The 25,119-nt window shown below is 35.6% G+C and overlaps 1 protein-coding gene across 5 annotated transcripts in view; it reads left to right on the forward strand.

The window, feature by feature from the left end:
- The window catches only part of LOC136043183 (vacuolar protein sorting-associated protein 8 homolog), a 122,923-nt gene that overhangs the window by 15,546 nt on the left and 82,258 nt on the right, over nucleotides 1–25,119 (forward strand). For 3 of the 5 annotated variants that reach the window (XM_065728112.1, XM_065728114.1, XM_065728116.1), the window contains exons 2-7: nucleotides 1,791–1,901; nucleotides 5,590–5,766; nucleotides 10,409–10,538; nucleotides 12,651–12,826; nucleotides 15,323–15,541; nucleotides 24,232–24,408. In XM_065728112.1, coding sequence (XP_065584184.1) covers nucleotides 1,791–1,901; nucleotides 5,590–5,766; nucleotides 10,409–10,538; nucleotides 12,651–12,826; nucleotides 15,323–15,541; nucleotides 24,232–24,408 — 990 coding nt within the window. The remainder of the gene's footprint in view (nucleotides 1–1,790; nucleotides 1,902–5,589; nucleotides 5,767–10,408; nucleotides 10,539–12,650; nucleotides 12,827–15,322; nucleotides 15,542–24,231; nucleotides 24,409–25,119) is intronic. The other 2 variants (XM_065728113.1, XM_065728115.1) reach the window with 1 other exon arrangement.

Genomic DNA, 25,119 nt, shown 5'->3' on the forward strand with positions numbered 1-25,119 from the left:
ACGCAACAGATCCGCTCTCTTTGGAGTAGTTGGGGGAGGGATTAATTCTGAAAAATTGGAAAAAATGAGGTATTTTTAACTTACGAACGGGTGATCGGATCTCAATGAAATTTGATATTTAGAAGGATATCGTGTCTCAAAGCAATTATTTTAAATCCTGACCGGATCTGGTGACATTGGGGGAAGTTTGGGATGGGGGAACCTAAAATCATGGAAAACGCATAGATTGGAGGGATCGAGATGAAACTTGATGGGGAAAATTATCAGAAGTCTTACATACGTGATTTACATAACTGGAAAGGATCCGCTCATTTGGGGGGGGGGGGAGTAATTGTGAAAAATACGAAAAATGACGTATTTTTAACTTACGAAGGAGTGATCGGATCTTCATGAAACTTCATATTTAGAAGGATCTCGTAACTCAGATCTCTTATTTTAAATCTCGACCGGATCAAGCCTAATTGGGGGGGGGGCAGTTGGGGGGACCGGAAATCTTAGAAAATACTTAAAGCGGTGAGATCAGGATGAAACTGGATGGGGAGAATAGAAATCTGCCTAAGATACGTGACCTGACATAACCGGACCGGATCTACTCTCTTTGGTGGAATTGGGGGGGGGGGGTAATTTTGATAATTGAGGTATTTGTAACTCACGAAAGGGTGACCATATCTTAATGAAATTTGATATTTTGAAGGATCTTATGCTTTAAAGTTTTTTTTAAATTCCGACCAGATCCTGTGACATTGGGGGGAGTTGGAGGGGGAAACCGAAATTTTGGAAAACGTGAAAATTGGGGTATTTTTATCGTACGAATAGAAGAGTGGATCTTAATGAAATTTGATTTTTTGAAGGAATCCATGTCTCAGAGCTCTTATTTCAAATCCCGACCAGATATTTTGACATTGGGGGAGTTGGAGGGGGAAATCTTGGAAAAACACTTGGAGGGGAAGACTCGGGATGAAACTTGGTGAATAGAATAGACAAATGTCCTTGATACGTGATTGACAGAATCGTACTGGATTCGGTCTCTTTGGGGGAGTTGGGGGGAGGGGTTCAGTGATTTGGCGAGTTTGATGCTTCTGGACGTGCTAGGACGATAAAAATTGGCAGGCGTGTCAGAGAGCTGCACAATTTGACTTGATAAAGTCGTTTTCCCTGATTCGACCATCTGGGTGGCTATAGGGAGAGGAAAAATTAGGTATTTATAACTTACGAGTGGGTGATTGGATCTTAATGAATTTTGATATTTAGAAGGACATCGTGACTCAGAGCTCTTATTTTAAATCCTGACCGGCATTAAGCCTCTTATTTTCCTTTTTAAATCAATCTATTGATTCATAGAATTTTGTTAGAGCTCATACCATATGATCTCTTGGCTCTTAGCTCTTCTCGCCTCGTCACAAGTGCCATATGAGCTCTTAGCTCTTGTTTAATAATCGAGATTTGCAAGGTATAAGAGTTCTGTATTTTTGTTATTGCAAATATTTATTGTATCTGCCGCGTTCTTATAGAAATCAGAAGATTATTAGAAAGTTTTGTGCCACTGATATTATTTTTCTTATAAAAAACTCTATGCTTGATTAGGTGCTGAGGCCTGTCAACGCTTTGGTCCTTGCCACCCTTTGATTAGACTGTATTAATTGTATTGTTTGTGTTATTTTGACTTTTTTTCTTAACGTTTTTACTTCGCTTAAATTGTCAAAACAAGCGGGTAACAAATAAATTATTATAATTATTATTATTATAATCCTTATTAAAAACTAATGTGCTATGATGATTGATTGTTTCAGATATTCGAAAGTGGTTCAATTTCTAATGAAGATGATCCATCAAATCTTTCCTTGGAATGTTTGTTGGACCAGGACTTGGACAGTATTTTAAATAGTAAATCAGAATCTGGGGTAAGTCAGATTTTTAGTAATATATCTTACACACATAATATTAGTACCAGGAGCCCAGGCTTCGCCCAGACCCCGGTGCTTCACACATGGCTGGCTTGTATATATTCGACTCTCTAATCTTTTTTACTAATCTTTAATCATCTTAATAATTTTATTAGATCCGATTTCTTTTCGGATTAATTGTGATTCTCACTGTTGCTTCCCTTCTAACTGCAGATTTCATTGATTACTCGACGTGATCACCTCTTTCCCTTTTCATCTAACCACAGATTTTTTTTATTCATTATTTTTATATTAGATTTTTACTGATATTTCTTGTCGCATGTCTTGTAGCCGCAATTCTCAGTTGTGCTTCATTTTCATGCATGATTTCATCATACATTTTTCCGCGCCTTTTGCTTTAGCTGTTTGGATTTCAGCAAAATCATTTTCAAGAACAAATTATGTATAAATACATACATAAATAAATACACTGTTGCTCGTTTAAAGAGAGTATATTTTATACATATATATATATATATATATATATATATATATATATATATATATATATATATATATATATATATATATATATATATATATATATATATATATATATATATATCAAACTTTTTTGATTTTGGTGACGAGGTGTTAAGCAGGCAATTTCAATTTATTTGTGAATTCAATTCCTCCTTCCTGTCTATGTATCAAAGAATCATAAATTTTTAGGATTGGTTTTCTTATAATTCCTCCTCCCTGTATATCAATCATAGACTCACACAAGCTAAAGTAACTCGTTCCTTCATTTCATTGTAATTTTACTTTGTCTTTAAACTGCTCAAGAACACTAAATTAATACGTTTCTTTATTTTATTAATGAAAAGAAACTTTCCACAAAATAAGATTTCAAAGCAATGTTAAAAGCTCCATTAAACTAAAAATGAGCAGAAATAAAGTCAAATAATCTTCCAAGCGCAAAACTAACACTAGTCACCATCAATAAATAAACGAAACAGAAAGCGAACAATAAATAACAATTAATACACATATACTGATATTTATTTCTTAAAATCATAATAGTTCTTGATTTGTCGAAGTTACAAAAGTAAAAACGTTTGAAGTGTGTTCTTTTTCAATTTGGAACAATTGGCTGTCTCAAATTTCCATCAGAAGCATTTAGGGAAAAGACAGTGAGAGGGGGGGGGGTGCTAGTTCCCGTCCAATCACTCTTGACTCTTAAAGAAAACACTTCGATTCTACGTTACGTTTTTCGTGTAGATTGTATAGAAATCAAAGGCAAAATATCTCTTTTTTCTAGGGAGAAAAACAGGGAGAAATTAGATCTAAAGACAAGGAATTTTAGGGAAAATTAATGTAAAAATAGGGAATTTTGAAACCGAAAAGTGGAAGCCCTGACGACCACCCCTTCCATAAAAACCTTATACTGTAGTAACAGGCAACTAATATTACTTGTAGTCATTCCCATGAGGGTTGTAGGGGGTTGTCATCCCCAAAGACATAACAACTGGACCTTTCAACTATACTGTAGAAGATGGCTATTTCAAAATTTTGACTGGATGTGAGTGTTAAGAGCTACCAGAGGTTCAAGAGCAGAGGTTACCAGAGGTACCAATAACGCAATTATTTCACAGTCTCCTTCTCTGTGGACAATTAAATATAAGGTTATTTCAAAACTTATTTATTACTATGTCACAACTTTAAGTAAGATTAACCAAATAGAAGATTTCTAATGATAAGTCTGGCTAAACTCCAGATCAGACAAAAAATTACTCTTACATAATCCATTTTTTCTATATTCTGATTTGTCTCAATTTCAACCCAAAGCTGCTTGAAAAATCTACCCACTATAAAATTTTGGTTTGCTTAGCTATGTGCTAAACTGTGGCTGTCAATGTGGCTAACCTAATGTGGCTGTCAATGTCACTGGAGGAATTTGGCTCGTGCCACTGGAGGAATTTGGCTGTCAATTGGAAGTTTGGAGGAAGCACATTGTGCTAGCCTGATGTGGCTTTCAATACCACTGGAGGAATTTGGCTTATGTTTACAGGAGTTGAAAAAGAAGTCGCAGGAGGAGCCAATAGAATAGATCGTTTTTATTTAAACACAATTATATACCTACAAGCTCGACAGACAGCACACGTGCATATTGGTATTACTTCAGCTCTGCAAATAGTACACAATCAGAGCTATAAGCTGCCTCAAAGTAACTTATACAAAATAAAATTTTTATATACAAACAAAATATAAAAATAAAAACACAAAGGTAGAATTATTCGCTTACAGATTAAACTTTCAAATATTTTTTTAAGGATCTCTTAGATAGTCGTTTGGACTTTGGACCAGGGGTTTCGGCTGAAGTTGAGTTCCATATTTTTCGCCCAGTATGACAAATCCTGAAACATGAAAATGACACGAATGCTACAAATCGTGCATGTCCCTTACAGATGTTTAACTGTCAAACTGTAAAGGGTTTTTAAAGTATCCTCATTAATTTGTTTTGAAGCATTCAAAGAAATTTAAAAAGAGATGAAAGGGTAGAAACCAGACAGAAATACAGCAAGTAAAATATGGGCAAATGAAGAAATAACAAAGACCATTTATAATTTTTTTTCAACGGTCCTTAGATTTACTTTTTAAACCAACAAATGCTACATTTTCCAATACTGGAAGCAAAAATGTGTTCTGTGCTCAAATTGTCTAATCTTTAAAATGCCTTACTACATGCAGTGACCTGTTCTCGTCAATTAATCTTTAACTTCATGAACAGACAGGAGAATTGTAGGTAAGGAGCAACTATGTAGGTAACAGATCTCTCCAAGTAATCCTCAGTGAATACGACTGGGTGGCTACTTTGAAACGTCTGATGAGAAACTTTTCGAAGCTGCTTAAGCTCAACTACAAGCTCAGTCGTAATTACTTTGCAATTATTGAAACGTCACTCAAAATCTTCATCTAGATATCGGCTTCATCCATCATCTAAATGTCCGGTTTGTTACACTACAGAAGAAACTTTGCAACATCTTGTGTTTGAGTGTAAGGCAAATTAACAAAACTCAAATCTCCTAATAAAAGATCTAGAGAAGATTAATATAGCTTCAGAATGTCAGTCAGTAACTTCTTTGGCTCTAGCAAGAGAAACAGAGTGACAGTTTTTTCGACACATCAGGAATATACGGTAGTCGTGGAACATCAGCTAATAAAGTGAGACACTAGAAGGGTACCTAAAGAATCCCATGGGTGGATAATATTAGAAGAAGAAGAAGAAAAAATCTGCTTGATATCTTATTGATGAGCTTAGAAAGTTTAAAAATATTGTGGGTATTCTCTTAACTACTTGCACGCTGTTTAGTTAATCTACAAAGCTGATACCAATTTAACGATAATGTTAATTTTGCAGCAAGGCTATGTTGATTGGATGCCCACCTTCCTCGAAAAGGGTTCTAAATAAATTGAAAAATCGTTTAACCTTCTTAAAATTTCAGTACCAAACATAAATTTGTAATATTATTGTTCAATTGCTGTGTATAACCACCTCTTCTTAACTTTATATTTTATTGTCTTTACTTCTACATATTTTCTGTGTTCTTTTTTTTTTGATTATGTTGAAAAAATTAACACGAAGAATTTCATTTTGAATCTTAGTTTTGAATTTTGAGGCGTGAATAACGTTATGTGTTTTTAGCAGATTAACCCATTTATTGACGTGTCTGATGCCATGTCTATAACATCACGGACAAGTGGCAGTGCTGTCAGTCAAGCTTCAGTGCCAAATAGCACCTCCTCTATTCGAAAATTGAAGAAAAAGGGCTCTATACTAAGACATGTCATACTGAAAAATATAACCTCACATCTGACTTCGGTAAGTTATTGTTTTTACCAAAATATTTTTATTGTTAATAACCCGTTTGCTACCAAAACTTAGAAAAGTAAAGACTTTTACAGTTTTATCAAATTGTCTCGTGTTTACGGGTTATCTATTTTACGAAATGGCTCTTTGCCAAGTACAGTAGTTTTAAAATTTTTGAAAGTGGTGAAGGAAGAGGGGAGCCATACACCAGTTAAATCGCTATAAAAACTCTTCAAAATCAAATATAATTAATTCTTCGAGTCAAATGAGATACCAGAAGACAATCAGTCAATCGGAGCCAGACATTGAATTTTAAATCACTGTAAGGGTATGGCGCTACGATATGTCTTAGGCTGCGCAAATAATTATTCAAAAACAAAATTTCGCTGATTGTTTGTTTTATAGGTTAGGCGAATCTAGGAATAACTAAATTTTATCAAACCGGCTCTTTTTTACCTGTTATCTAGTTTACGAAGGGCTCTTTGTGCCTGGCACAGTAGTTTTCTAATAATTGGAAGGGGTAGAAAGGGGAGAGGAGGTGTCAAATACTAGAAAAGGACATTTTGGAAAAATCAAATTACAACCGAATTTTTCGGAGTCAAATGAGATAGCGGAAGACAATCAGTCAATCGCTGCAGCACGGTTAGCTTAGTTTTGGATTACCGCAGCCAAGATTGTCCTAGTGTTTTTGTGAGCTCGGCGTTTAACTCCTTTAAAAATAAGTTGGCTCCAATGCTGGTCTAGCACCAAGAGTATTACCATAGCTCGACAGAGCCAAAATTTGATGAATTTTGAGGATGTTTTCCAGGAGGGAAAATCTCGAAGAAATGAAAATTACATTTTTAGGAAATATTTTTTTTCCAATCATCCTTGGGAAAGGAAGGAGGGGGGGCTCTCCCTTTTTGCAAGCATATATAATACCCTCCTATGCCTTATGTACTATTTTCCCTTGTTTCTGTGCTCCTTGGGCTCTAAACTTTGTCCTGTTATATACCTTGGGTTCGGTTGTTTCAACTATTTTTTTTTGTTTATTTACAGGTTTCTATTCTTTCATTTTTGTATCATAAACAATGACTTTATCTATTCTTTGTTTTAAATTATGTTATTATGAGCATAAACATTTGGCCAGCACTGTGCTGGCTATCATCAGGCTTGTTATTTTTAGATATTCCTAGAAAGAAAGGTTTAGAAAAAAAAAATCGCTGAAATGGACAATGTTCTTTATGCCTTGTGCTACTTTTGGTAAAATTATGAACTATGTAGTTTTTCTGACTTGGGTTGTCAGATTGAAAGAGAACATACTCTAAAAGACAATTTCAGCGCTGCTCTTGACAAAACTAGGACTGCCGCATAACAGATCTTCCCTTGAATGGGATAATCTGTTCATCGATACTGTGTCTTTCTTCAGGCTCAGTTCTCATCAAATTTTCTCGCAGCAAGTCAACTATGGGCCTCTCCTTGAATAGATGATCATGTCCAGGATCGGTTTTTGGCTTGCACTTACTGTTGTCATTGAATGCAAGTACTTTCGAATCAATGTAAAACTGTCTCGGGACATCTTTCCAGTGACGAGAGTATAGTTCAGCTCCTTCTACCAGTAGAACTTGTAGGTAGGCAATCGTGTTATTCCCATGTAGAGAGTTATTGAAAGGTAAGAGTATATCTCTTGTTTTGTGACATCGATGAATTCGTTGTCCTTCGTCATTGCATAGGGATTCGTCTCTAACAATATCTTAACAATTATTTCGTCACAGAAAAACATAGAAAAATATTATGCTGGGGACATGGACTCTGTTGGTGGGGGAGTATATGCACACATAACTTGCTGATCTTCAATATAAGGTCCGAAGTCCTTATAACGCCACTTGTATTGGCCCCTATTTCGTCGGTATACCTTTTTGGTAGAAGGTTCCTGATTTTCAGTTGCCCTGTCAGAGCTAGTAGAGGGCCCAGGTTCTTCAAATTCATGGGACTCAAGAAATTTATTGGGAAGGGGGCTGTCTCGCATCTGTTCCATCTGCGTTAACTCGTAGAAGTCGGTTAGTTCGGGATTCGGCGGTAAATACTGGCTATCACTCTCGTCATCATCGGAATCTGAAAGATCCGACATCTCGGAAACAGCTCCATCTGGTAGTTCTATAAACATTTCGTTTCTGGTTCAAGATTTAGCTGAGCGTGCAAGTTTCGTGACTTCTTCAATGTCTTCTCAAACTCGTCACCCATCAAAGTAAAAGCAAATGTACTTTGATATGAATTCGTTAAAACATATTCAAATATATTAACCATTCTTATTATTTTCCTCCGATGTTCTTTCACGCAATAGCCGTCAAGTTGTTGACCCTTACGGACGGATGTCCTTCCAAAAGGACAGCTTGTCAGAAACTAGTTCATACACCAGCATTGTTACCGTTGGATCTTAGCCTCTTATCAAATCCTAATTTAACACTATCTAACTGCACTCGGATTTTTTTCTAGAATTTTTGAAAGCCATTTAATGATTTTAATAATATTTTATTCAGTACCTACCTTTCACCCCTTTCTGGACCTCTCTCACCAATCTTCGCCTAGCAACTGAACCGAGTGTCCCACCGCCTTGTGCGACATCTTATTAGACACCTCTTGAACCGCTGAATCATACAAGAGATGACGTATGCCGATTGAAACCATACGCAAGTCATTGCTACCAATCAAATGTGCTTGTCCTTTTAAAAAGACATCCGGCGCAAAGGGTTAATGGAGTCTCTTGTCGCTTGGTAAGGAAGAATCGCTGAACACATGCATAAGCCAGGAAATACCAGTAATATTATACATAACAGTTGGAGTTGAAGAACATTAAACGTTCCGTATTTTGTGAGCGGCATTCTAATCTTTTGAATTCGAATTTATCCGTTTTTCTTCTTCTTTAAAAAAGAAAAATATGAATTGATTAAAAACTATAAATATTTATTTAACAGGCTGAGCAATATTATTTTGACGAGGATTATATGCTTAGACCTAATCACGTTTTAATGTTATTAGCAGCCGATTCTGTTAGACGACAAGCATAAAAGAAGAAAAACCCATAGCTTATTTTTTGTGGGGACGGCAAAAATACATTTTGCCAAATTCCCCCCTCCAAAAAGGCCACCTAAAGGTTTCAACTTTATCCCTCACTTTATCACTTACTGACCCTGTAGTTAAAAATTATCGACTAAATAAACACTGATTAAAAATGCAGAGGCATAATTACTTCAGATTTAGCTAAAACAAGAGGTTGTCTTGTAAAGTAGACATACTTCCTGAATTCTGGTTTCCTTTATATAGTAATAGAGAAAGCACCATGATTTACGATGATAAAAATGTACTTAGTTTTAGAGTTAATATTGTTGCACCAAAAATAAGATTGCGTGTTTCCGAAAGAAGTTAGACCCTTTTCCCGAAAGAAGTTAGGAATTGATGAGTCTTTAATGGGGCTTTATCTGCTAATTATATTTGCAGAGGCATATTTACTTCATAGTTGGTAGAGAAGAAGAAATTGGCCTTGATTAAGAAAAATAATGTTTTAGTACTTCTCATCAGACGCTACATAACAATTTTATTTACAGAAAATGGAGCCACTTTTGACCTATTAAGATATGCACTGCGTTTCTTTATGTAAATTCTAGTTTTTAAAAATCTTGGGGGGGCGAATATGCCGTCTTTTATAATACTTAGCTGCACACTCGATTTTGCAGTTTTTTTTTCTTTAGCGGTGCTCTCCACAATATCCCCTCCTAGATGGAAACTTACATCTTGCAAATCTTTGGAAAGGTTTGGGTGGAATAAGTGGGAAGAAACAAAAGTATTTGTTATGCTGTTGAATCTGCATACTGAATATGCTGTTGCTCTTCTCGAGAGGAGAAGCTCCCATCGCCTCTCATTCAAATAGGATAAAACCACCACCTTCACGGAATTGGTTTCGCGGCCATGGCTGTCAGAATTATCACGAGATGTTTCTTCATCACTAAGATCAAAGTATTCATCTCCAGACAAAAAGCTACCTAATGCTATTATGAATTATAGCTCCTTTCACCTCTCATTTAAATATTATAAAACCACCACCTTCACGAAATTGGTTTCGCGGCCACGGTTGCCAGAATTATCACGAGTTGTTTCTTCATCACGAAGATCAAAGTATTCGTCTCCAGACAAAAAGCTGCCTTATGCTATTATATTATAGCTCCCTTAGCCTCTCATTCAAATATGATAAAACCACCACCTTCATGGAATTGGTTTCGCAGCCACGGTTGCCAGAAATATTCATCACCAAGATCAAAGTATTCATCTCCAGACAAAAACAACCTTATGCTATTATGAATTATAGCCCCCTTCGCCTCTCATTCAAATATGATAAAACCACCACCTTCACGGAATTGGTTTCGCGGCCACAGTTGCCAGAATTATCACCAGTTGTTTCGTCATCACCAAAATCAAAGTATTCATCACCAGACAAAAAGCTACCTTTATCAGCCTCGTCAGTACTTTTGAAATCTTCGACCTTTTTCGCTTCGTCAGTCAACCTGTTAAACTCCCATAAGAAATATAACTTAAGTATTTTCAGTTGCTATTCTTCCTCTCCTTTAAATAGTATCTTTCATTTAAGTAAAATATGTTATGTTTATAGTCGGTTTTACAGGGTTTCTCGAGAATCGGTGCACCCACGTCGATTGCTGTTTCCGCCTGGTTAGCTGTTGGATCCAATAGTGGCTTAACCTTTGTTTTTGATGGAGGACAAAATTTGAGATGGTGTTTGGGTGCTGGCACTGGTAATTACTATTTGCTTGATAAACTAATACACGGTTGTTCCAAGGCTTATAGTTTAATTTCTTTTCTTTTTTTTTGAGGAAAAGTTTTATTAACAGCAACTAAATCTTATGCTGCTTAATTAGCTTAAAAATGGACACAAGAATTTAAACGATGACTTAATAAGAATCCAAGCATAAAGCAGGGCATCACCTTTTTCTTCTTTAAAAGTCTAGAAAGCCCTTGTAAAGAACGAGATGGAACTTTGGGATTGTGGATATTAAGTAAAGTTTCGTTTAGAAAATTAATAGATTGTCCATAGGAATTAGTTTTAAGAATGGGAGACGTGTTTAATTTGATAAATGCATACCAGAGTGAGGTCAAAAACCGAAAAGTAGGCGTTTTCAGGCCACTTTATTTTAATTTTTTCGCGAAACGGAGACTCTAGACCAGTGTTGGATAAATCCACCCTCTGTTTGAACGTATTTGGGCATTTATTTACACAGGGTATATAGCGAGGTAGATAGAAGCTGGTTAGCTCGAGGAAGGGGAAACGTGTTAAAAATTTGATAGATACAACGCGAGTGGGGTCATGAACACGAAAATGAGGTCTATTCAGGCCACTTTATTTCAATTTTTCTTAAAGGCTCTTTATCCCAGTATTGGATAAATATCCTCCCCTCTGTTAGTATGTATTTAGCATATTTCTACAGAGACTATAGAGTTAGTGGTATCCGTAGCACTATTAATCCCTTCCGGTAAGAGCTAGCTCCCCTTAAACACAGACTGCTCTCGTTTAGCCGAATCTATTAACCTACATGATAGTTGACAAGGTTTTTGGTAAAAATCGAGCATCATAGTTAGCACAACTCGTTAACTGTAGATACTTCTAAGTGTTGCTACCACCTTTGATGTTGAGTACCGGTAGATTGTGTTTTATTTCTTATATTCCGATGGAGTGTTGCCTCTAGCGAATTCTTATTTGTTGCAAGAGCCCCCAGCAACTTGATACTACAACTTTTACTTTATCTGTAAATTTTGTTGCTCCAAATCAAAGAATCGTACCGACTAGCCACCCAATTGTGTTTTTAGAACTATATACTTATGTATTAAATTGATTTTTCTTGTTGTTCAAGGTGGGGACCTGCAAGCTTCCTGTATGGAGTTTTCGACAATGGCAATTCTAATGGCGATCTTTCGTTTCGATCCGATGCCGTTTTCGAGGGGTTTTCAGCTAATGTCTATATATATGTTCTTGAAATGACCTTTCGTTATTCAGACCAATCGAAATAATAGTTAGCATTCCCGGATCAGCTAAGTGTGGCCATTTTTTTTTTCACTGGGTAGTTTTTTCGGGTTTTTTTTCACTGTTTTTTTTAAATAGGCTTTTAAAATATTTGTTGATCTTGGGCCGTGGTTCAGGCCGTGGCAATTTTTGATTAAACAAAAGCAAACGTTTGTAAAACACTCAATTTGCCGGTTTCACATGTTTTTTTTTTGCTATGATGCCTTGGTTTGTTATCGTAATCATTCGATCCTTAAAGTAATGCTTTGAACAATGAGTGTGTTGGTCATTCGCGAATCTTTGCTAAAACAAGCTTAATCTGACTGTATCTGTGCAAGAGAGCATGAAAAGTGGCCTAGTTTGAGACATTTAAGGACAGTGTCCCGGATTTCAAGTCATTAAGGTAAAGGGATCTAACTTTGGTAATCTTTCCTTAGGTATTTTATATCCATTGTATCGGTAAGATGTGTCTGTCTTTTCTTATTTTTTTTTTTTTTTTTTTTTTGCTTTTGAGGCTAAAACTGTTTTTTAATATAAAGTATGGCAAATTTCTGGTCATAAAGCCGGACAAAAGCCGGAAAGAATAAACAAGAACAATAACAATAATATGAGCGAGTTTGGCTCACTTGCTCTTAAGGGAAACTGTGCGTTTTCCAACAACTCCTGAAATTTCTATGTCAGCTTACAAGATGTAAGTTACGGATAATGATAAACGCTTAATATTTAGTTCCTGCTAAAATTGGAGCATTGGTAGTTTAAATAAACCAAAAAATGGACCAAGTTCGCTTAATGTTGAGTCTCCTTCACAATTTACCTTGCTGTCGTCAATATGTACAAATATGTTTTCTAGGTAGAGATATCGAATCCTTTGGCTCTGTTTCTGCATTATCTTTCAACGCAGATTGTACCAGACTTCTATGTGGACATGTCAGGGGACATATAGTTATGTATGATGTCTCTAACGGAAAGTTATTGAGGATCTTGGAAGATGCTCACAAAGAAGAGACCACAGTAATCAATATCAAGGTCTGTTTGATCACATTTATTTCTTTACTGATTATTCAGATTGAATAGCCAGCTACAGGAAGATGCTGCAGAGATGCACAGAACTTCTCAGAGGAAACATTTTTTTTTCGTTGACACCTGTTATTAAAAAGCCAATAAATTTTTAGGTCCAATACATGTATATAAAATATAATAAATTATATATAAGTATCGGGTGCAGGATACTATAGTGAATATATTGTCAAAATGCTGTTAGACTCTGAAAAAATGTGAAGCTTTTAGCACTAATTAATTTTATGGACCCTACCAAGACTGAGTAGATCAATATGGAAATATGCTCGAGGTCACGACAAGACGACAATCTAGATACATAATAAAAATTTTGGGCTATGTAAAGTTCTTTGAAGTGCTTTAAGTGCGTTAAAGGGCTTTAGCTAGGGGATTCAAAAATGTACTCTGTGTGTCATTGGCTTCTGAACTGGTTTGATAACATTTATTCAATTATTCAAAAAGGAGTAGGAATTTTGCTCGTATTTTTGAGTGTTTAGTATATTTAAAGTGTGCTTGATACACATTCCAACCTTTTTACTGAACAGGCAAAAAAAGTCATTTTTTCTCTATTTCGATTCTTAATCGCATGTACATGTGTGGTTATGTTCTCTTCCAGCAGTAAAATAATTTAGAACAGATTTTTAAGAAAAAAAAAGTAATGAAGTATTGTTTAGGAACTGAATTATTGTTTCTAATGTAAGTACATTCAGCCCTTGTTACAGCATTGCCAGGCAATCGTCTTTTCATCCTTTTTATCAAGTCCTGAATGTATTTATCTTTATGTCACTGATGTAATGATGAATCCTTTTAGCCTGATCCCTGTCGGAAACCAATCTCTTTATAAATCGCGGGTTGTTCTCAGGGTTGCCACTCCTTTGGCTTTTCCCCAAGATCTTGAAATTTAAATCACCACCTTGGGGTCTTGGGAGAATCACATGTATTGAACATGGCCCGAAAAACTTTATGAAATGTATTATTATTTAATTTTTTAGGTTTTATTTAAATCTTGGGATTTTTCGGAAGAGAATTTTACCAAATTTTTAGTGGCAGTCCTGGTTCTTCTTTCACATTTCCACATCAGTAGACTACTAAACGTATGATTACTTAATAAGTAAAACTATGGGTTGCTATAAACATGATAACTTGGTAGCATGGTAATTGGATAACGTGGCAGCTTGTAAATTGTTTTTATAAGTCTTGGAAGATCCTTTTAGCAAAATCATTTTATTTATTTGACATTTATCGAAAAACCAATTATCTCAAAAATTGATAACTAAAATCGATTGGGTATTTGCTTTATCTATTCATGTACCTACGTTGTATACTAAACTTACCCAAAGAATCAGATAAGAACATAATCAGGTTAAAAATAAGTTTAATCAGGAAGATATTATGTCCCAGATTCGATGAAAAGACGATTTGTTTGCTTAAAGCTATTATAAGCGTGTAGGCCTAAAATGTACTGCATGGGAGAAGATATACTAGATGTTTTCCAGAACAACTGTTTAAGGTTATTTCTAGATACCTGTGTTAGTGACTATATCAAAATGTAAGCTGTACAACAAATTTGGTTCGACACCACTTTTTAGGGCTATAATGAAAGAAGGTCTGACTCTGTGCTACGCATTAGGGATAGTAGATTGCCAACAATTGTGCTTTTTTGCAATACTGCTGTGGCCAAATAAAAACAGGGCATCCTCGAATGTGGTGCTCTCCCTCTTCACTCTTTGAAAGTTTCGACCTTATCTCCTCAGTCGTATCTAAGAGGGTGAGTACAGTGTCTTTCGAATTGTTGGAAGTGAGTACCCGTATTAGTAACTGTATATCAAAAAATAATCTGTATTAAAAATTTGGTTCGATATCACTGTCTAGGGTTACAATGAAATAGGTCAAAACTGTTAGGCAACGTTTTCCGATTTAAGGACGGTAGATTGCCAAAAACTGTACTTTTTATGGTTTTAACATGACCAAAGGGAAAGTAGTGCATACTCAAACGTGGATCCTTCCCTCCCTCTTTCCAAAGACGTCTTGAAATTTCCAACCCGTTCTGTTCCCAAAATATTACAAAGACGCTATTTTGATATCCTGGGTTTACATAGTCTCTTTGAATTTACTTGGTGACTTCACCGTTCATATATTCTTCTTACAGATGAAGCATGACGGATTGCCAGAAATTGGCCGTTTTGATAATAAAGCTAGGCCCAAACAAAGAGCCGGACGTCTTCGAAATGGGTGCGAAGATGTCGCAACAAAAGATTTTAAAAGAAAGAGGAGTGAAGAATGACGCTCTGAATAGAGTAGGGCAAAGAAGGAATGTGCGCTACTGTTTTAGCTTTATGCCGCTTTGTTATATAATTAATCATCTAGACTTATAAAGAATCAAATAAAGCTCATTTGCGCTTACTCTTCTCAAATTCCATTACGTAAGTGTTTCCTGTGCCTTTACTTTTGTCATTCGTTTTCTAGTTTACAAACAATCCTACTGTTGCTGTTTTCTCTGACATCACTGGAAACGTATATGAAGTAAATTTTAAAAGAACGTTTGGAGTTCGAGGGCACACTACCACATGCCTTTATGATGGCGTCAAAGGGCCCGCTGTTACTTTGGAACCATTAAATCAAGCCGCTACTGAGACAGTAAATCGTATTGATGATATAATTCTGGCATTCGCAACTCTCGATAAGGTAAGGAAATTCGTGAATACTTGTCTTTAAAGTAAGGCTCACCTTTAGAGTTTTTGAGGGCTTTAGCTAGGGGATTCAAAAATGTAGTCTGTGTGTCATTGGCTTCTGAACTGGTTTAATAACATTTATTCAACTATTCAAAAAGGAGTAGGAATTTTGCTCGTATTTTTGAGCGTTTAGTATATTTAAAGTGTGACTGATTTTCAGGCTTATAGGTATTTTCAGCAAAAATAAGGATCCGTACAGTGTTCACAAATTTGACAACTTTTTTTCACAAAAAGCATGCCGCGAAGTTTGTGACTACTCAGTCGGGTGTTTCAATCTTTTCAATTTAAGGACAGTTTTTCTTTCTTACCTGAACATTGACGTTTCTCATGCATGAAGTTCATATATTGTGAGTGGACAATTTTATTTTGTTTTTTTTTATTGTCTACATTCACTTTATTAATCTTTAACACCGAAAAAGCAGCTATCCAATTCCAGAATGGCTACAGACCAAAGGTATATGATCAGATACCCAAACTGAACAATTTTTCCGTAACCCATAAATTTGGTGCTTCGGTTCTTCTATCTTCATTTTCTTCCAAAAGTGTTTTGATGAATGCCACCTGTTAAAAGCACCCTCATTCTGAACAATTGACTTTTACGAAGGGAATTCAAGAATATTAAATCTCTTACTCTTAAAAAAGGCACCAGAATGTTGAATTTTGATTCAAATTAGCTCCTTTAAGACTTTCATTGATATTTCTAGCTACTATAGAATGGTGCCGCCCAGGACATTGCTTATATGTCCTTTTGAAAACCTGTATGTATACAGGTTTTTATCTAATTGAAACTCCTCCCAAACTTTCCCTAAAAGTTACACCTTAATACCCTTGGCGGCACTAGTTGCAGTAACTGTAGTGGTAGTATTTAAAGTATGCACTTAGTGCCTTCTGGCTAGTTTAAAATCCCCTACAACTTACCCTTAAAGGTCTAACTTAATAACATATTTTTTTTTCTGATATTGCATTGTCACCTTTTTGAAAGTCCACATAATCATAGTTTGTCTTGATTTAATTCAACATCCGCCTAAATATTCCTAAAGCTTCACCTTAACACCCTTAGATTGCACAGTAGCAATAGTTGTAGCGGCATTAGTAGAAGTGTGCGCATAGCACCTTTGGTTTCTTCAATATCCCCTTCAACACACGTTGAAAGTTTCAGCTTAGTACCATCAACCATTCCTGAAGTATTTCTGATGCGTCCGCTTCACGACCTGTGTGGGCCTAGTGTGTTTCGAATTCGTTCCATTTAGTTTCTATATATCCCAAATTTTTCCTGATAATATCCTTAGCTTTAATAGCAGTAGAAGTAATTGTAGTAGCCTGAGCTTTTGTGGCAGTAGTAGTAATAGAGGTAGAAATAATAGTAAAAGTAGTAGTAGTAGGCCATGAGTAAAAGCAGTAGCATTAGGATGCAAATATTTTCTTTTGGTTAGTTCAACATCCCTACAACAAGCCCTGTTAGTTTCAACTTCACACACCAAACTGTTCCTAAGATATTGCTGTTGTACCCTTTTGACAGCCTGCATACAGACGGCGTGTTTTGATTCAGTTCACCTTCCCCCTCAAAATTCCTTGAAAATTTCACCTTCATACCCTTAGGTATAGTTGTAGTAGTATTCACAATAATAGAATTCATATTAATAGTAATATTATTAATAAATTGCCTTTTGATTAGTCGAACATCCCTCTCATCATGTCCAAGAAGTTTCAACTTTATACAATTAGCCGTTGCTATGACATTGCTGATATGTCCTTTTGATAGCCTACATGTTATCAAATTTTCCTCTCGGTGCTCTTAGCCTTACAATTAGTATCAATAGAAGTAGTAGTAATAGTAGTAAATAGTAACAGTATTATTAGTAGTAGTGTACACATATTGCCTTTTGTTGAGATGATCTTCCCCTTCAAGCATTCTCTGACTGTTCCAACTTAATACCCAAATCAATTATTGAGATACGGTATTTTGACAATTTGCATCCACATAGCGTCTTTTGATTTAGCTAAAATTTTATGCAAACAGTGAACGAATTGTCTAGCTTACAGCCCTTGTCCTGAGGATAATTGGGAAATCGACACCCCCAAAGACATAATTACTTGACCTTTCAACAAGGCTGAACAAAAATAAATCTTTTAAAATTTCGATCGGATATGTTTTGGAAAATGATGGGGCTAATTGCCGTCCATTCATTTTTGACTCTTAAAAAGGGCACTAAAACTTTGGACTTCCATTTAAAGTAAGTCCTTCCGACCCAAACTTATACAACCACCCGTTCCATAAAAGCTTTATATGCCCCGGGGCATAACTTACAACCCTTGCCCATGGGCTCTAGGGGACTGTGTCCACCCTAAAGACATTGTTATTGGTAACAAAATGGCAATCTCACATTGAATGCTTTTTGTGAAAAGAGTATGTTAGGGAGGGGTGCTAGTTGCTCCCCGTCATGTTTGACTCTTATTGGAGAACTAGAACTTAAATGAGCTTCTTCTAAAGTTCACACGACCCCCCTCCATGATAACCTGATATACCCCTGGGGCATACCTTAGAACCGTTACCTCCAGACTCTGGGGGATTTTGTCCACCCGAAAGGCCATATTATATGATCTTTGGACGATTTTTGAACAAATAGCTATCTCAAAATTTTTATCGGATGAATTTTTGGAAAATACGACGCAGGGCGGGGGTGGCTGCCCCAGATCACTTTGACTCTTAAAAAAGGAACTAGAACATCTGATTTCCAATCTAATGAGCCCCCTCCGGTGTTTTTAAGACTACTCTTTCCATAAAAACCTTATATGCCCTCGGGGTATAACTTACAACCCTTACGCGAAGAATATGGGGGGGGGGTCATTCTCAAAGACATAATTGTCAGACTTTCTATGCTGAACAAAATGGCTATCTCAAAGTTTTGATTAGATTTGTTTGGGAATTGATTGGTGGGTGGGGGGGGGCTTGATGTCCTCCAATCATTTTTGACTATTTAAAAGGCCCTTTCAATTTCCAATCGAATGATTATTTGTTGAAGTTGCTACCACAACAACAAATGACCATCTCAAAGTTTCTATCTGATACATTTCGGAAAAAAGGAGGTATGTGTGTGTGGGGGGGAGGTATCCGCCCTCTGATCACTTTGAATCTTAAAAAGAGTATTAGAAAATATGATTAACAATCCCTCCGAACTTCATATGACCACTCTTTTCTAAAAAAAACCTTATATGCCCCCAGGGCATAACTTACAACCCTTGCCCTGGGGGCTGTGGAGGGGGATGTCATCCTCAAAGAAATATTTCTCGACCTTTTAACTACACTGATAAAAGTGTCAAAATTTTGATTAAAAAAATTATCTCGAAATTTTGGTTAGATGTGTTTGGTGTAATGGTGGGCGTGGGAGGGGTTTAGTTGCCCTCCAATCAGTTTCGACTGCTTAAAGGGTTACTAGCCCCTTCAATTTCCAATCGAATGAGTTTTTTTCTAACTTTCTACAACAGCAAATGGCCATCTCAAAATTTCTATCAGATGCACCGCGGGAAAATAGGAGGTGTGTGGGGGGGGCATCTACCCTCCGATCACTCTGAATCTTAAAATAGGCTCTAGAAATTCTGATTACCAATCCCATGAGCCACCTCTGAAGTTTACACAGTCATCCTTTCTATATAGACCTTATATGCCCCAGGGTACAACTTACAACCGTTGTCCTGAGGGCTGGGGGAGATAGTCATCCTCAAATACATAATTTCTTGGTATTTCAACTACGTTAAACAAAAGGGCTATCTCAAACATTTGATTGTATGTGTTGGGGAATGGTGGGCGTGGGAGGGGGGTCTAGTTGCCCTCCAATCACTTTAGACTATTAAAAAGGGAACTAGCCGTTTCAATTTCCAGTTGAATGAACCCTTTTCGAAGTTTCTTCGACAAGTCCTTCGGTGTGAAGTGCTCTGGTCTACGACCCCAAAAAATAATGCATTGTGCCCACGTTGCTCTTTATTAGGCAGCGCTATTGCGCTGCGTATGAAAACCTTTGCAAGATACGCAAGAAAAAGGGAACGAAGCTTGCAAAGACAAGGTGCTGTCTGTTGTTTATCATAAATTGTTTAAACCGTAATAATGATCCTTCATTTTTTGGCAATTGTGTAAATAGTACAATTAGTCCTGATGGAGAATATAGAATAAAACAAGAAGGATAGAAATCATAGAAGAAAATAGAAGCGTATAAAATTTTATAGGAATATAGAATATCAAAAAGATATGAAGTAAGAGTAGAAGAGACAAATAGAATAAGACAACAGTTCTAACAAAGCAAAGATTTATGCTCATCTTTTTGCCCGGTTATAGGTTCGGTCTGGCAATTGGTTCAGGGAAAGAGAAGAGTCTGAGCTCTTCTAATGGTTTTATGAATGTAGAAACTATAATTCTTTAAAAATATTGATTTCTATAAAAATATAGAAATTAGACAATGGAAAAATGGCAAAAACTAAGAATAAAATTTCAAACATTTAGGTTTTGCGTCCGTTTGATAATCAAAGACGGATGGACATCCTGCTTTGTAGTGCAACGTTATCTAAGAAATTGGATTATCCTATTAAAGGTTATTAATACGCTTTAATTCGTTTTGTGTAGCGTTTGTGCTTTTTCACTCTTCGTTTATGTTTTGTTTATTTTAGGTTAGTTCATTTGTTTTTTTGTTTTTTTTCCTTTTTGTTCCATTGATAAAGACTTCCGGACGTAAGGCCAAAATGTTTCGACTTTTACTATTTTTTTAGTGTAAGGATTTTTTTTTCTATTTTTCCACTTTCTTATTAAAAAAATATCCCGATTTTCTGCATTTTTCATTTCGTTTCAATTGTAAATTTGAACGAAGACGGAAAATTTTCCAAAATTAGAACGACCAGCTGACGTCGTCAAGCAGAATTTGGTTGGCATGTCTGACTGAAAGTGCAATTGTTTTATAAGTCTTCCCAGAAAATTTCTCTGTTGAAAGAATAATATTGATAGCACATTTTTATCTGTTCGTAACTTGAAAGCGTTTATTTCTGGCCCATGGGAGGTGAAAATTTTTTCAAATGATCTGAAAAAAAAAGTAACTGAATATTCACCGATATGAAGAGTTCTTTTTCAAGTGGTGGACGGGGAATTTGGAGGTTAAGGAGGTTAATATCAGAACTATTATTAAGAGAGAACGATCAGGCAACTTCGTCATTTGAAGTTAGGCTAATATGTCTGATTGAAAGTGCAGTGATCTGAAGTCTTCGCAGACAATTTTCTACCGAAAAAAAATATCAATTGTACATTTTTACCGGTGTATGAATAGGAAGTTTTAATTTAATTTAAATACATATTTCTAGTGGAAGGGATGGCCGAATTTTTCCAACTGATCTGAAACAGAAACTAACTGAATATTTACCATATAAAGACTTTTTTAGAAGGGTGAACGTGAAATCCGGATGTTGAGATGAAATTTAGTTTCCATCGGAGCTAATGCTTGCCAATCCACATCACGCCGTTGAGCTGGAGTAGTATCAATTCAATGCAGCCCTAAGCTCCTGTTACAAGAATATCGTATACGAGAAACAGTACACAAAAATAATATATTTGCCCTATTTTGGCTTGCATAAAAGAAACTTACATAAATAAATCATGGGTTTGCTGCAATTAGCTTTAAGGGTAGACAGAATATGTCACAGAAGCGAAGGGATGAAATTAATGGCACATCTTATGGGTAGTCTTAAATTTATAGGAGACCACTAAAAAGGTTTTAAGTTTTCCGGGAAAACTAGGATACACGCCCTCTTGCTTGGATTACAAGGGTATAGTTCACAAGTTTGTTTAGGTACAGGGTGACATATAGGGGGTAAGTTTGCTGTTATCCCTTCCTATATATTAATGTTTTTTAGCTATTTTTTCCCCTTTCTGGATTTTCTCCCTTGTAGTGATTTCTGATGAGTTTATAAATTCTTTGTGTTAATTGTTTGAATTCGAACAATACTTCTGTATTTATGTTCAAGGTTCAAAATGTAGATAAGATTACATTAAAAAAAATTTCAAAACCCGAATCAGGTGAAAAAATTTTCAAGAAGCTATGATTAGTTTCATTACTGTTATTGTTTGATTCACTTGCTTGACTTGTATCTTCTGCCAGGCGCTGCTTGGCGTGAAGAGGGACGTCTGCCCCCCTTATCCGCTTTGGCCTATAGTGAGTGCTTGTGTTTTGCCAAGTGTGATGTTTGCCATTGTCTAGAACTTGACTTGGCTGTCAGGTCATCGTTTCTTTGGCTGGACACTAGGTGGCTTCCAATCGGAATTGGTTGACTGAATTACACATATGATCTTTGTGGGCTAGTGAGGTGATTCCTGAGGCAAGTGTCCATCCCAATGTAAGGTTCATTCGGATATTTGGATCAAAAACTTAATCGGTTGATTTGTTTGAAAAAGCCCTCATATTTGGACCTTACCTAAGGGCTCAATCTCTTGGACCAGTTCTATAGCAATGATCCCTCTTTCTATCTCTCTTTCTCTCTGTACTCTTGCACAGGTATGGTTGTATTTATCTCCGTATTTGGATTGTTCAATTTTAAATAGTATCTATGTTATTGAGAGTGCAGTGTATAGATGGCAGTAGTGTGTCTTTTACCTATTTTGCTTATTCTAGACACTATTCACTGGATGGCATTTAACCAATCTATTGGCTGGCCTCAAAACATAGATCATTTCATTTTAGCCGCTTTTTCATCGCCACCATCACTAGTTACATAAGTTTCATATCTAGTTCAAGTAACCAAAGGTGATTTTTACAAGTTTGAGTTCAAAGAACCGATGTATCTTCTCTGAAGAATAATCTGTCTTTTTATCTTTAAAATACAAAATCTTATTTTAGCAAATTTGAATAGCTTATTATGACACACACATACCAGGAGGGGAGATTGATCCACTAGTAAAGCTGGTGTCGTTCAAGATCAATTGTAGCAATATCAGAGCATAAGCGAATAAACTGTGTTATTACTGGCTATTTAGAAAGCTAAAATAGGAAAGGAACTTCCAAAAATCCCATTTTTTCTTTTATTCCAACTTAAAACTGTTTTTTACTGATAGATTCGTATAAATATCCCTACCCTCTCCCTTTCCATCTACTAAAGATAACATTGGGAAAATAGGAATAAATATTGTAAATATATGTTTGCTGTGATGAGTGCTAGTAAAATTATAACGTAGTTCAACTAAAAATTATGCAGTACATTTCATAATTTTTTTTTATTAAAACAAGAAAATTTGATTTTTAAGAAGAATATTTCTTCATTCTTAAATATTTTTTTTCCGTCTTAAAGCCAAAATGATATTCTTTCTGCTTTTGATAGGAAAATAATATTCCTTAATATTTTTACATTGCGAGAAAAAACAAAACTATAGACTGTTCTCTCGTTCCTTTTGTTAGCCAAATTTTTTTATACTAAAAAATATAATTTCAGTAAATAAGGGCGTGTATAACGCCTGGAAGCACTTTGGACTGCAAATCAAACTTCCCTGTCGCAAGACCTTTTCACATGAGGACTGTTGACCCTTGATGTTTGATTGACCCTTGACCCTTGATTCAATACAATCTGAATTAGAGTCATTTAGTCTAATCAGTTTGAAAAAGACATGCAAAAAAATCACTGATTTTTGCCTTTTTTTTTTACAGTTATTCACTAGAAAGAATTGCACAATAGAGCTTTCATTTTAACAACTGTAAAAAAAAAAAAAAAAAAAAAAAAAAAATTACTGATTCTGTTCGTGCAGCCTGCTACTGGTTTCAGTTTATTTCGAGCGTTCGTATACGAGTGTTCGCACGACTGGCACAATAGAGGGTACTAAAGTGAAATGTTAAGGCAAGAGGCGTATCATCAACTGAAATCGTTGCTCAGGGAGATTTGACAATCTTAGAGGTTTCCAAGCCAAATTGCAGTCAATATATTTTTCCACCAAAAATTTTAAGAGCTCGTTTCTGGATTCTCTCCAAATAGTCGATCGGATGTTCACCATTGTGAACCTTTAGCTAAACTGTTTTATTGGAAAAAACTCATCATGTGTCAGTTAAAACTAAAGATTGTAGATTAAAAAAAAAAGACAATCAGTAATATTTGCTTATTCGTACGTACTACATCAGATGAAGTACAAACACATCAATTTTCTTTCCTGGAGGGGGGAGTAAGGGGGTATCTCAGCGGGGAACTGTCCTTCGAAGTTGCAGGAAATTTGTTAATTGTCTGAAAATACTGGAAAATTTTAGCCTTTTTTTTTGTTCTTTTATAAAGAATACAGGCTGCAGGAACCCAGGTTCTACGACATTGACCGTACATATAAACCTGAAAATCTAACTTCCCTTGTCAAAAGTTTTGAAGTCTTAATGTTGGCTATTTATTTTTTTTATTTATAATATGTAATTTTTTTCTGAATAGATGGATGGGTCGAAAAGATGAATAGATATAGATGGATAGATCGATTTATTTTGCAATAAATCTAATAATAGATTTATTATCTATTGGTTAGCAATGCAGAGAGAAAAAAAAAGAAAGAAGAAGAAAAAAAAAATCACGCTCATACTTAAAAAGAAAAAGATGTTGAGAAGTGGAAAATATTCGGTATTTTTCCTATGAACTATTTTTTTCTTACAGGTCATGATAGTTAAGATTAAACCCCAAAGGAAAGTAGTATTTTGTCAAAAGCTATCTGGAGATGAAAGAAGTTTACCTCTGTTAGCATGGCAATATTTAACAATTCAAACCTCCAATGGACGCATTGTTGATCCAGTGCTCGCATGTGCTAGGTCGAAGAGTATTAGTTTTTTCCAGGTAATGATCTTTCTTGACCTTGTTTTTATAATTATTTCATTATTCAGCATTCGTAGTAACAGTACTTTTAAAAATAAGAGATATATTTATTCGTTCTTACATGATGTTATTGCCTTTTCAGATTCGTCACCTTCCTTAATGCCCTAGAGGGAAAGGGCTATAACCAGGCAAATAGCCCATTTAGTTAGAGCTTTATGGATAGATTTTGGTAAAAGTCTTAAGTTATGCCTTTTTAAAATCAAGATGCAAAGATTTTGGTCTATATAATTGAAGAATTCTGTTCCTCCCTCCCCCTTCCTTGCTCAGTTTGCAAAAACACATCCCATCCTTTGTGATCAAAGACTATTTGAGGTTTATTATGGAAATGGTGCTCATTTACTACGAATGCCAGATAAGAACATTAAGATAGAGGATACGACTGAGCGAAAATATATAAAACTGAGAATATTGACCATATTAGGATTTAAATATAAAACTAATTTTAAATAATAGTAAGTTTAAATTAGATTTCTTAGTATCTATGATGAAAATGAAGTTCATAAAGCTTTGTGTAAAAGGAGGTTTGTTCGCCATTTAAAATATTATTTCAAAAGGCTTCTCATTATTAATCCAAGGAGAAGAAGAAGAAGTTTATTCAATACAATACAAAATGGAAATACAATACACTTATTCCCCCTCGAAAGCCTCTATGGCAAGGGATAATAGGGGATA

Source organism: Artemia franciscana, unplaced genomic scaffold, assembly GCF_032884065.1.
Source record: "Artemia franciscana unplaced genomic scaffold, ASM3288406v1 Scaffold_364, whole genome shotgun sequence".
NCBI lineage: Eukaryota > Metazoa > Arthropoda > Branchiopoda > Anostraca > Artemiidae > Artemia > Artemia franciscana.